Here is an 11,696-nt window from a genome sequence, read left to right as displayed (position 1 = left end):
TACTAATTCAAAGTAGAGGGTTTGGATATTAGACTGATTTTTTAATTAAATGATAAAACAATTAAAAATTGATATTATCATATTTTGAAAATATAGTTGAGAACCGTAGATAGTCAACAAGCAGAGCACAAGTTTGTATGAGAACATAGGCAGGACTTTGTAGGGCCACTTGGGCATTCAGCTTGTAAAAATAATACTAAAAATGGTTGACTTATTGAACCACATTTACCAAACGTATATAATATACATTCCCACCGCCTAACTAAAGCATTTTTCATAGCCAACATTGTTGTGATTCCTTTCGGTTGGACCATCGACTAAATCAGTATACAATTTCTTTTTTCTTATACAGTGAGGTAGAGTTCTTTAAAGTAAAAAGATATATGCTTTAATTATTGGATTAAATATTGGAATGTAATTGTTAATCATTTCATATGGTAAGAAAAAATAGCATAAACAAAGTTGATGAGTAAAGTATTTTGCTAATAGACATGAGTGGAGTTAGAAAACTTTTTTGCTAATAGTCGAAATTAAATTGTAATTTTATGATAATAAAATATAATTTTAAAGTATTAAATTAAAATTTTATCATTTTAGAGGCGTCAAAACGTATTTTTACCTTTACTAATTTAAAATTTTAAAAGATTGAAAATAAAATGTTGTATTTTAAGGATAGACAGATTCGTGCTAGCTAATAGAATTATAATTTTGTTAGTTATTCACGGAATTTGTGCATTTTATTTCTTCTATTTTGATTTTAGATAAAAAAAATTAAAATGGAAGATAGTGTTTTTAGAGCTGCCAAGTGCCAATCGGACCACACAGGGAAACTTTTAAAGTAGGTAATTGGAGTAGAAAGTGGCCAATACTTTTAATTTAAGTAACCTTAATTTCATAATTAATTGTATTTTTCCATAATAAAATATTTAATTTGGTCATAATCATTTGGGATTTTATATAAAATTAATAATTGAGTTTGATTTTAATGAATTTGGAACACAATATTGGGAACCAAACAAAAGGAAGCACATCAAAAGGCCATTTTCGATCTTCTCTTTGGAGTTATCCTCCAAAGAGCAGCGGTTACGTACGTTCAGACTTCATGAGCTCGTTCCACGAGTAACAACTTTGTTGGTTTTTAAAAATAAAGAAAAGGAATAAATGACTATGCCTTGCCTACCTATCATGCACGTGACAATATGGACCTTTCACCTATAAATGAAGGGGGGACCCAAGGCTTTGTAGTCTACTTCGGGTCCCATCTAAAAAATTGACTCCTTAGCAAGAAGTGGCTTCCCACTTTTAACTCAACACTTCCATTAAAATCAATTCCTATCTAATTTCATTTTTTTAATATTTATTATTTTTTAATTATGGAATTAGGTGAGATGTAAAAATTTCTTTTATCTTTACTATTGATTTCGATCTTTATTCTAGGTGTGAAGTAATTTTAAAATTCATAATTAATATTTATTTTTAATTAAAATATAAATAGTTTATCATTGAGCTTGCTTTAGTAAATACTTTGAAAAATATATTTATTACATTTTATTGAATTTAAAGTAAAATCAAGTTGAATTCATAAAAGGCATAACTTTCCATTTATATGAAAAAAAGTAATTTGTAATATATAAATTTAAAATTTGTGTAAAAAAATATTTTTTTATCATTGGATCTAATAAATATTGATTTTTATATCAAAATATTGTTTGGCATGAAGGTTTCGACAAATTGAAGTTGAGAGTGATAATGTTATCTTGATCAATTTGGTTAGTAATGGGTATGCGGTTGAAAGTAATCTTTCGGAAGTTTAACTTATACATACTATGATTTTGAAAGAGTGACAAGTTAGATTTTGACATGTGCCAATAGAGCAAAACAAGGTTGCGAACTGCATGTCAACTGGAGATTTAAATGTGAAGTGTTATTTTGGTGAGCCACCTGAGTGTGGTCGAGCTTTACTGGAGAATGATATTCAACAACCTAGAATAATAACAAACTCTTCATAAAGTCATGTAATTAGAAGTTTACTTCTATTTGCTTTAAAAAAATTGATTGAATCATATTTTTTTAAAATAATACTTCAATAGATAAATTTTATAATTGCCTTAAATAATATTTAACGGCTCCATAAAAGAAATTTGCAAAATCACCGTAAACCTTATTTATCTCCTATGCTTTTGTCAAAACAATCCAACAATTACTATATTTATTTATTACATCTAATATTTTAATATTTATGATTTTAAGCTTTTCTCACACTTATCCCTCCCTTTACCATTAAAAAAAACTATATTCTATAAGAAAGAACAGGTGTAAATATGGAAAGTTGGAGTTTTAATGTAGTTGGTTGAGTTACATGTGTCACCAATGAATGAGTGCCACATCATCCTACAATTTAACTAAGAAATATGTCCAAACATCAAACCGATTCATATGGATTAATTATTACTGAAGTCCGTAAATTTATTTAAATTTGTATGCTTTCTTCGCCAAAAAATAGTTTGCAATTTGCTCACTTTTTATTCAAAAATCTTTCTCTATGTAATGTAAAATTGAGTCCTAATTTTATGCTAATAACATATATCATAATAAGATTTGACTGGATTTTATGGAAATTAAGTACTTAATTTCATCAAAATAAATAATCAATTATTTTAATTAATTAATTCCAAAATCATATTTCCTTCCATTGCTGAATTTATATGCAGTCTATAAATACCATCCTATAGAAGCAAAACATAAAATTCAGAAATTTAAAAAAAAAAAAGGGTGCGTGGTAAAGCTTATTTATTTATTTGTTCTGTTTGTTATACTTCCTTTTGATCACAATGTTTGTCCTTTTATTATTTTTTTGTATTTTATTTAATATTTTTAAAATATGATAACGGAACACGTTTATCATATGTAGATTTCTGCTATTGAAAAAAAATTCAGGAAGACTTTGAGATAAATTAGGTATAAATCTTAAAATTATACATGAATTTTGATTAATGTACAATCGTATACATAAATTTTATTTTGGTGTAATTGTACACGTGAAACTCTAATTATGGTTCAAATGTATTTATTGAAACTTTAATTTTGATTTAATCATACACATTTATCAATTTATTTTTATATTAGATAAGTTTAATTATCTATGTATGCAATATATAAATATAAAATGATGTTATATCAATATCGAATTTGCATACAATTACACATTAAACCATAATTCATATATAGTTTTGGGATTTATCCCAATAAATTATTATTAGAATCTTTAGATGTATTTAGTGCATAAGTATATTATGGTTTTATAACAAAATATTGTAACTATTTCTTATATTAGGATTGTGTTATTACATTGTTGTAATTTTATAATTACAGTTTTGTTAAAGGTGAACCTTCTTCAAAAACAAGGATAGCTGATTCTTTCCATGAAGTTAGGTATTTATACCAAGAAGGGCTAAAATAAATGATGTAAAGGTTAAAAACAATAATCCCTTCCAAATAATTTGTTCCAATGAACTTTTTCTAAACATTTTACTAATAATTTATTACGCAGATGTTAATAATAATAATAATAATAATAATAATATCAACCCAATTGCATGTATTAATTATATATATGTATTTCTAAAGTGAAAATATGAATGCAATTCCACTTTTTAACCATTGTTAAATTATTAGTTTACATGGTTTTTAATATCCTTAGTTTTGAATATAATTTACCACCGCTTTTATTGCATTTTATTTTCTGATGTAATATCGTACTAATCATATTTGAGTAAATTAGTATTATTGAATATAGTATTGTATTTCTTTAATCATAGGATTTTCATCTTTTCTTTCTAGTAGAAGTTAAAATTCTCCACTTTGGATTTGGGATTGATAAGAAGGCAAAGTGGGTTTTGTACGCCACAATTTTGGCATTTTATTAAATATTTTAAAGTTGCCTATGTAAAAATTAAAATTTTAATCAACGGTATATTCTATTTCAGATTGATTTACTATATTTATTACTATTTTAATTGAAAATATCATTTATAGCACATATATATATATATATATATTAAAAGTATTTCAAAGTCAAAGAAGGCAGTGTTGGTCTAAAAATTGAAATTGATAACCAACACAAACGGGCTCTTCTATAATCTAAAATGTATAATTATATTCTGCATGTTTTAGTTTAAATAATAAAAATCAGGTCCCTTTCACACACACAAATGAAGAACACCAAGATTTCCAACTGTGTGGATATGAGAACATAGAGATATTACATGAGTGGCCAGGAACCACCTTTCAAACCAAAATATCTGAAGTATGCATAAAATTTATATAAACATGACTTAAAATGAAGAAAACCCTAATTTTATTTTATAATAGTGGGTAAATTTACAAAATGTAAATGTGACATAAAAGGAAGTGTAAGGTAAGATGAATTGCAAAATAAGGAAAGGTGTCAATCTAGGGAAAAAGTAATGGCAATGCATAATAAATGATGGACCTTTTCTTTTTTATGACTGCGACGCTACCAGCGTTACACATGTGGTGGACACTACCGAATTCCATTGGATCATTCATCTTCTTTTCTTTTTAATTTAAATTTTCCACTCACCTATCTCTAGGAAAACGTTAACATTGACCCTTCAAATATTTTTTTAACTTCAATAAAAATAATTAAATACTAATTAATTGAACCTTCCAAGCTTTGTGTATCTATCATTAGTATACACAAATCTAAACATCACCTTTTGTTTTATTAGCTCTCTATTTATTTTTATATATTGTTTCCATCTTCCCCTAAAGCAAAGCTCGTTTTAAGGCTCAAAGCTATCTCGAAAGTGACTCCACTGCTCCTTTCTTTGTCCCATTTGCTTCGGTGGACATGGCATCTCCTTTCTTCAAACTAAACCCAATTTATATGGTTAATTACTTAGAAAACGAGTGCAGATTTTTAAAATTTTAAAATATACCAAAAAAAGAATATTATGATCCAAATTGGAGAAAGATTATTTATAAGAATAATTAATATATTTATACACTTTTTCCGTAAACAAAACAAGAAAGGAAATGAAGGAAAAAACCGAAAAAAATAATAGTAATACTAGTAATAGAAAACTAGTGCTGAGAATATCTTACTTTTGAGTGATGGAGAATCTATGCTCACCATTTGTTTGTTCCTTTTCCGCTGACATGACCCCACTCACACACCAAGCCAACAAAAGCGCTTTGTTTTCTCTCCCCCTCTCATACCTCCAACTTCCACGCTTCCCCCATAAATAATTTCAAAAAGTTTTTGAAGTAAACACTCCCTGCACAGAAAATATTGGGTTAATTACGAATCAGACTTACGGACCCACAATCATTATTGGTTGCTGTTATGTAAAATAAATATGTTCATTAGACGGGGAGTTCAAAACTTTCAAAGTTATTACAAATGAAATGAAAAAAAATATAAATTCATTTATACCCTTTGCTGCCCTTTGTGTCTTCTTCGCTTTTGTCTCCTTAACTCACCCTTCCTTTCCCCTTTCCCTTCTTCTCCTTTTTCCTTCAATCTTCTGCTTAAACCCCGGAATCGTTCCTTTTCTTATCATTTTTCCTATCCCCGTCGCTGTTTCTAGTCCCTTTTGTTCTTTCTTCTCTCTTTTACTTTTTCCTCCGCCTCTCACTAAACCTACTCTTGAATTAAAACCTGAACCCTCCACCCTCTCTGTACCATTTACTTACTTTGATTCCCAGAAACTTCTCTTGGGTTTTTGTTAGTTAGTTTCTCGTAAGGAATCCCTTTCTGATATTATCAGGATATTTTGTGTTTCTACCACTTACCCATGTCTCGTTTCTTTTTTGAGTTTTAGCTGGGCATGTAAGGACCCTTTGATCCTATCAATAAAGGTATCATTTTTTTTAAAAGCTTTTGAATCTCGTCTTCTTTATTCTTTATGTAGCAAATTAACATCTGGGTTCCTATTGTTTTGTTGTTTAAGAGTGTTTTAGTTCTTTTTCTTTAATTTGATCTTAGCAAAGCAGTCATTTGTAGTTTCTTGTCTAGCTTTTTTTCACTTGTAACTTTAATGGTTTTTTTTAGTCTTAGCATTCAATATGGGGTCTAGGTTAGGATTTTTTTAATTAATATTGTTTTTGTGTGTAGTTTCTTTTGTGCTGGCCGACGATGCCGACGTCGGTAACCGCAGCTCGGCAATTCTTAACTGAAGAAGCGGCACGTGCTTTAGACGAAGCTGTGGCCGTAGCGCGTCGAAGGAGCCATGCACAGACGACATCACTCCACGCGGTGTCGGCGCTGCTTTCCTTACCGTCGTCCACTCTCCGAGATGCATGTGCACGTGCACGTAGCAGCGCGTATCCGTCCCGGCTTCAATTCCGCGCGCTGGAGCTTTCCGTCGGGGTTTCACTAGACCGCTTACCTTCGTCGAAGTCCGTCGAGGACCCTCCGATCTCTAACTCACTGATGGCGGCAATTAAACGGTCACAAGCCAGTCAACGGCGTCATCCAGAAAGTTACCATTTACAACAGTTACACAGTAGCAATAATAACACTAACGCCACCGGTTGCTCCCAAACGCCGTCAGTTTTGAAGGTTGAGCTTAAATACTTAATTTTATCGATTCTGGATGATCCGATTGTTAGTCGGGTTTTCGGGGATGCTGGGTTTCGGAGCTGTGACATAAAGTTAGCTTTAGTTCGCCCGCCGGTAACTCAAGTTTCTTCTCGGTTTTCCCGTGCCCATTGCCCGCCTATATTTTTGTGCAACTTAGCGGATTCAATTTCTGGTAGGGTCGGGTATAATTTGCTGTTTCCGGGTCAAGAAGATGGGATTGATGAGAATTGTAAGAGAATTAGCGAAGTCATGGGTAAAAAGAGCGGAAAAAATCCTTTGCTTGTTGGAGTTTGTGCCATGGAAGCTTTGAGGGTTTTTACGGAGAGTTTAACAAAGGGGAAAGCTGGTATTTTGGATGGGGATTTGGCTGGGCTGATTCCAATATCGATTGAAAAGGAGATAAATGAGGGAAATGAGGAGAATTTGGGGTTAAAGTTGAAGGAAGTGGAAGCAATTTTGGAGAAGTGCGATGGGTCTGGAGGAGGGGTGGTTTTACAAGTTGGAGATTTAAAAGGATTGATTTTGGATGGGGTCTCAAGTGATGTGGCTACTTCTTTGGTTCTCAAGTTAACTGGTTTAATGGAAGTTTATAGAAGGAAACTATGGTTGATTGGGGCTGTAGACAGTGTTGAAATATATAGGAAGTTTTCTGATAAGTTTCCCAATATAGAAAAAGATTGGGATTTGCAATTGTTACCCATTACTTCTTCCAAGAGTTCTTTTGATGGGGCTTACCCCAAATCCAGGTGGGTATTTTTACTTTCGATTACAATGCTTCCAATTTCTTTCACATGGATTGGATTTGAAACCGTGTTTTTGTTATTAAAAAAACGTTGTTCTTTCAGCTGCTTTTATCCACCTGATGTTGTTGTCATACAAAACATTCAATAAAATAATCGTAATGTACTACTACCTGTTTTTTTTTTAAAAAAAGGTATCATGTCTGATGGGTTTGTCCTTTACAGTACTAATAAAATAGTACTAGGCACTTTATGAGATAAAAGGCTATCAAAAATCAATATTTGGAGCTATATCCGATTCAGGGTATCTGGTTTGATGATTTAATGGCCTTTTAATGTGGAGTTGCAGATGTCAGTCGAAGAAATGGAGAGACAATATTTCAATATAATATCATAATTTTGTATTTAAGTTGTTAAGTCTCTAGGTTTTGGAGCAAAAAAGCGGGCATAGTTTTTAAGTGCGAGTGCTTTGAATGAAATTCACATTTATTGAGAATATATATATATATGATGTGTAAATACTGCCTGTGCACTTTAACTTCTAACAGTTTTTAACTCATTGGATCTCACAGTTCCATGCTCATGATATTCTTACAGCTTGATGAGGTCGTTTGTTCCATTTGGTGGCTTATTTCCTACACCTTCAGATTTGAGGAGTCCTTTAAGCGGCAGAGACCAGTCTAGTCCTCGATGTAACCTTTGCAATGAGAAGTATGAGCAAGAACTTGATGCCTTTCTGAAGGTAGGATCAACAGTTTCAGTTGCAGATCAATATTCGGAGAACTTGCCTTCTTGGTTACGAATGGCAGCAGTTGACACAAGCAAAGGAGAGGATGCGGCAAAGGTGAGTTAGCACTTCAGATTTTCAAATCTTTGCTGCCGTGTTAGATATACAATCAGATAGACATCTTTTATCCATTCTTGGCATTAGTCATATGCGCTATTTCATTGATGAAATTATAGTTGTTTTTTTAAGAATGTGCTTCATCATTCAGTGCAGGCTAATGCTGGTGAAACCATGTTGAGTGCTAAAGTTTTGGGGTTGCAGAATAAATGGAATGATATTTGCCAACGTCTCCACTGCGCTCCAACATTCCCCAAGTTAGATATTCACCCCTCTGCGTCTCAAGTTGCAATAGTCGAGGGCCCTCAGTTTCCCACAGATAAGAAGCAAAGAAGTGGCGGAGACCTGTCTATCAATGGAAGTCTTTTCCCCAATCAAAGTCCCAGCAGACAAATTCAAATGCAACAGATCTTTCTACCTAACCATACTACATCGATATCATGTACTTCTGCCGCTAAGAATATGAATTTCCAGTCCAGGTTACATGCAGATGTTTCAAGCCTAGCTCAGCAGACTGAAAAAGATGTGCCCTGGCTTACCCATCATCCTCATCAACGTCTGAGCTCCTGTTCTGGACCCTCACCATCATCATTTGTTCCCCCCGTCACAACGGATTTAAAGTTGGGAACAATTTATGCATCAACCAGTCAGGAATCAAACAGCACAAAATCGCCAAATCATCAAGAACATCTTCAGCGCTTCTCAGGTTCCGTATCCGCAGAATTTGATGCAAATAGCGAGAATACTTCATATCAGTTTGCCCAATCTTCGTCATGCTCTGGTCTTACATCAGGAGAGCAGTTTGATCTAGGAGATTACAAGTCCATTAGGAAAGTTCTTGCTGAAAAAGTTGGCTGGCAAGATGAAGCTGTAAATTCTGTCAGCCAAGCTGTATCCCAATTAAGGCATAGGTATCGAAGCTCCCGTGGCGTGAACTGTAAAGGGGATATGTGGCTTACTTTCCTTGGACCTGACAGAGTTGGGAAAAGAAGAATTGCTTCAGCACTTGCGGAGGTACTATTTGGCAAGCAGGAATACTTCATATCTGTGGATTTGAGCTCACAAGACAAAGTTAGCCACTCAGACTCAATCTTTGAATGTGAAGAGTTAAATGGTTATGATGTGAAGTTTAGAGGGAAAACGGTTTCCGACTTCATTGCTGAGGAGCTAAGAAAGAAACCCCATTCCGTGGTCTTCCTTGAAAATGTGGATAAGGCTGATTTCTGTGTCCAGCATAGTTTGGACCTGGCTATCAGAACAGGTAAATTTCCGGATTCGCATGGGAGAGAAATAAGCATCAACAATATGGTTCTTATAACGACGTCAGCCATAACAAAAGGTAATATGCATATTCTCCCCGAGAAGGAACACATGAAATTCCCCGAAGAAAGAGTACTCGGAGCCAAAAATTGGCAAATGCAGATCTTAGTTGCTTCTGTTACTGATGATGCAAGCAGAAGCAACGACACAGGTATCAGACTAACGACCATAAAAGAAGCTTTTAGTTCTACATCTGCTAATAAAAGAAAGCTGATCAACACTTCTGAGTCATCTGAGCTAGAAAAAACAGACACACAAGAACGAGAACCCAAAGTGTCTAGATCTTGTTTGGATTTAAATTTTCCGGTGGAGGAGACCGATGAGGCAGACATTGATTTGGGGCCGTCAAAAAGCGAGTCCTTGTCTGAGAACTCAGAAGTTTGGTTGGATGAATTCTTTAGCCAAGTATATAAAAAGATACATTTCAAGTCATTCGATTTCGATGGACTTGCCAATAAAATTGTAAAGGAAATCAGTTCACAATTTCAAAGGACAGTTGGAAGTGAAGTTCTGTTGGAGATTAATGAAGAAGTGATGGTACAAATACTTGCTGCTGTCTGGTTTTCGGACAAAAAGGGAGCTCTAGAAGATTGGGTTGCAAATGTGCTGGGAAGAAGCTTTGCTGAGGCTGAGCAAAAATACAACCTCAATCCTCAATCAGTTGTGAAACTAGTTGCATGTGAAGGTCGTGTGGTGAAGGAACAAGCTCCCGGAATATGTCTTCCTGCAAAAATTAGTCTGAGCTGATTTTTTTTCTTCCTTTTTTGAGGATGTAATTAAATGCATATTGTAGCTTTTAAGTTATGGAAAAGTCTTGTTTGTGAGGCATTCTTTTGGGGGTATTATTTTTGTGTTGTATAAAACGCAGCCAAAGAATGTATAACGTTTCTTCTGGTCCAAAGACTGCCTGCAAATTACCTGGATTTATTCATAATCTCACCTTCCTTTTAAGTTAAAGCTCGCATGCAAGGGCTTAAAAATGCTACTCTGATTCTTTGCATTATCTCATTGGACAAGGGAGAACCACCCCTGTAAATTGCAGGGGTCGTTGGTATAACAGCATTGTTAGTTTGAGGACAATGAGGTTGGGCTAATATGGTGCTGTTTCAGCCCAATGGTTCTAATTTCAGGCTTGCTTGTTCTTAACTATTGGGTTTGAGTCAAGAGCCGAATTAATTAGGTCAGTTTAGCATTGTTTTAAAAAAAATATTTTTGGAGTAAAAAATACCTTTCGAAGTTTTGAAAAGAAGCTAAAATTTTCTGCTGTCAATAAAACTTTTGGACTAATTTTTAGGGTTTGAGAAGCATTTTTTTTTCAAAAACATTTATTTAGTAATATTTTTTCTCAAAAACAATACTAATTTAATTTTAGTCATAAAAACCTAAGTTGCTATAAGGATACTATCTGCCCAACTACTAGGCCCAGTGTTTGGGAAATTCATAGGTTATTTCATTGAAAGTAGAGGCTCTATACGCTAGCACTGCGCCACTGCCTAAGCCCCGTTTTTGGTCTCACAAACCGTTTGCAAATGACAAAATGAGTCCCACTCTACCTAGCTTATTCTTATTGTGTACCCTTTCTATTCATAAATTACCACTGCTGCATTTTCTCCCTAGGCCAACTGGTTTTGTTTTAAACCGGCAACGAACAAAATTCATGTTACTTCTTTTAGGTTCCTGTCGTTTCTGCTTTAGTCGGGTCAATAAATTCTGTAATTTCACACATAATCCTTTTATTTATATATATTAAAAAGGGTAAAAATGTAATTATGTGTTTAAAAATTTTATATATCTTATATTTAAATGTTTACTTACTTTTAAAAATATTGAAAATATTAAACATAAATTGTTAAAATAAAATTAAAGTGAAGCGAGGTGGGGGTAAGAATGTATGGATCCAACATCCATAAAAATAGTTATGATTTTTAATATTATACATTCATAATAGAGTGAGGTGAGGCAAGTAACGGACCAAAACGTGTCAACTATCGAGTAATGATGGATATAATAACATCTAACTTTGTCCGCTTCATCCTCATCCCTACACTCAATTTACCATTTAAATGAATACCTTATAATATTAAAAAGGTTAAAATGTATCCATAAATCTCTATATTCTTTGTAAATTTGAAATCTGATTTTAGTACTTTTTATTCCTTCTACTTTTTAAATTTCAAAGTTTATG

General features: G+C 33.2%; 1 protein-coding gene across 1 annotated transcript; it reads left to right on the top strand.

The window, feature by feature from the left end:
- The first annotated feature begins 5,419 nt into the window (after window positions 1-5,419).
- Window positions 5,420-10,412, top strand: LOC105769018 (protein SMAX1-LIKE 6). Its single transcript, XM_012589364.2, has 4 exons — window positions 5,420-5,883; window positions 6,140-7,353; window positions 7,945-8,191; window positions 8,348-10,412. The coding sequence occupies exons 2-4, from the start codon at window positions 6,161-6,163 to the stop codon at window positions 10,256-10,258; spliced, it is 3,351 nt and encodes a 1,116-aa protein (XP_012444818.1). The 5' UTR covers window positions 5,420-5,883; window positions 6,140-6,160; the 3' UTR covers window positions 10,259-10,412.
- The last annotated feature ends 1,284 nt before the right edge of the window (window positions 10,413-11,696 follow it).

The sequence above is a fragment of the Gossypium raimondii genome, chromosome 5 (genome assembly GCF_025698545.1).
Source record: "Gossypium raimondii isolate GPD5lz chromosome 5, ASM2569854v1, whole genome shotgun sequence".
NCBI lineage: Eukaryota > Viridiplantae > Streptophyta > Magnoliopsida > Malvales > Malvaceae > Gossypium > Gossypium raimondii.
The sequence above is the reverse complement of the archived record's forward strand: the minus strand, read 5'-3'. Positions and strand labels throughout refer to the sequence as shown.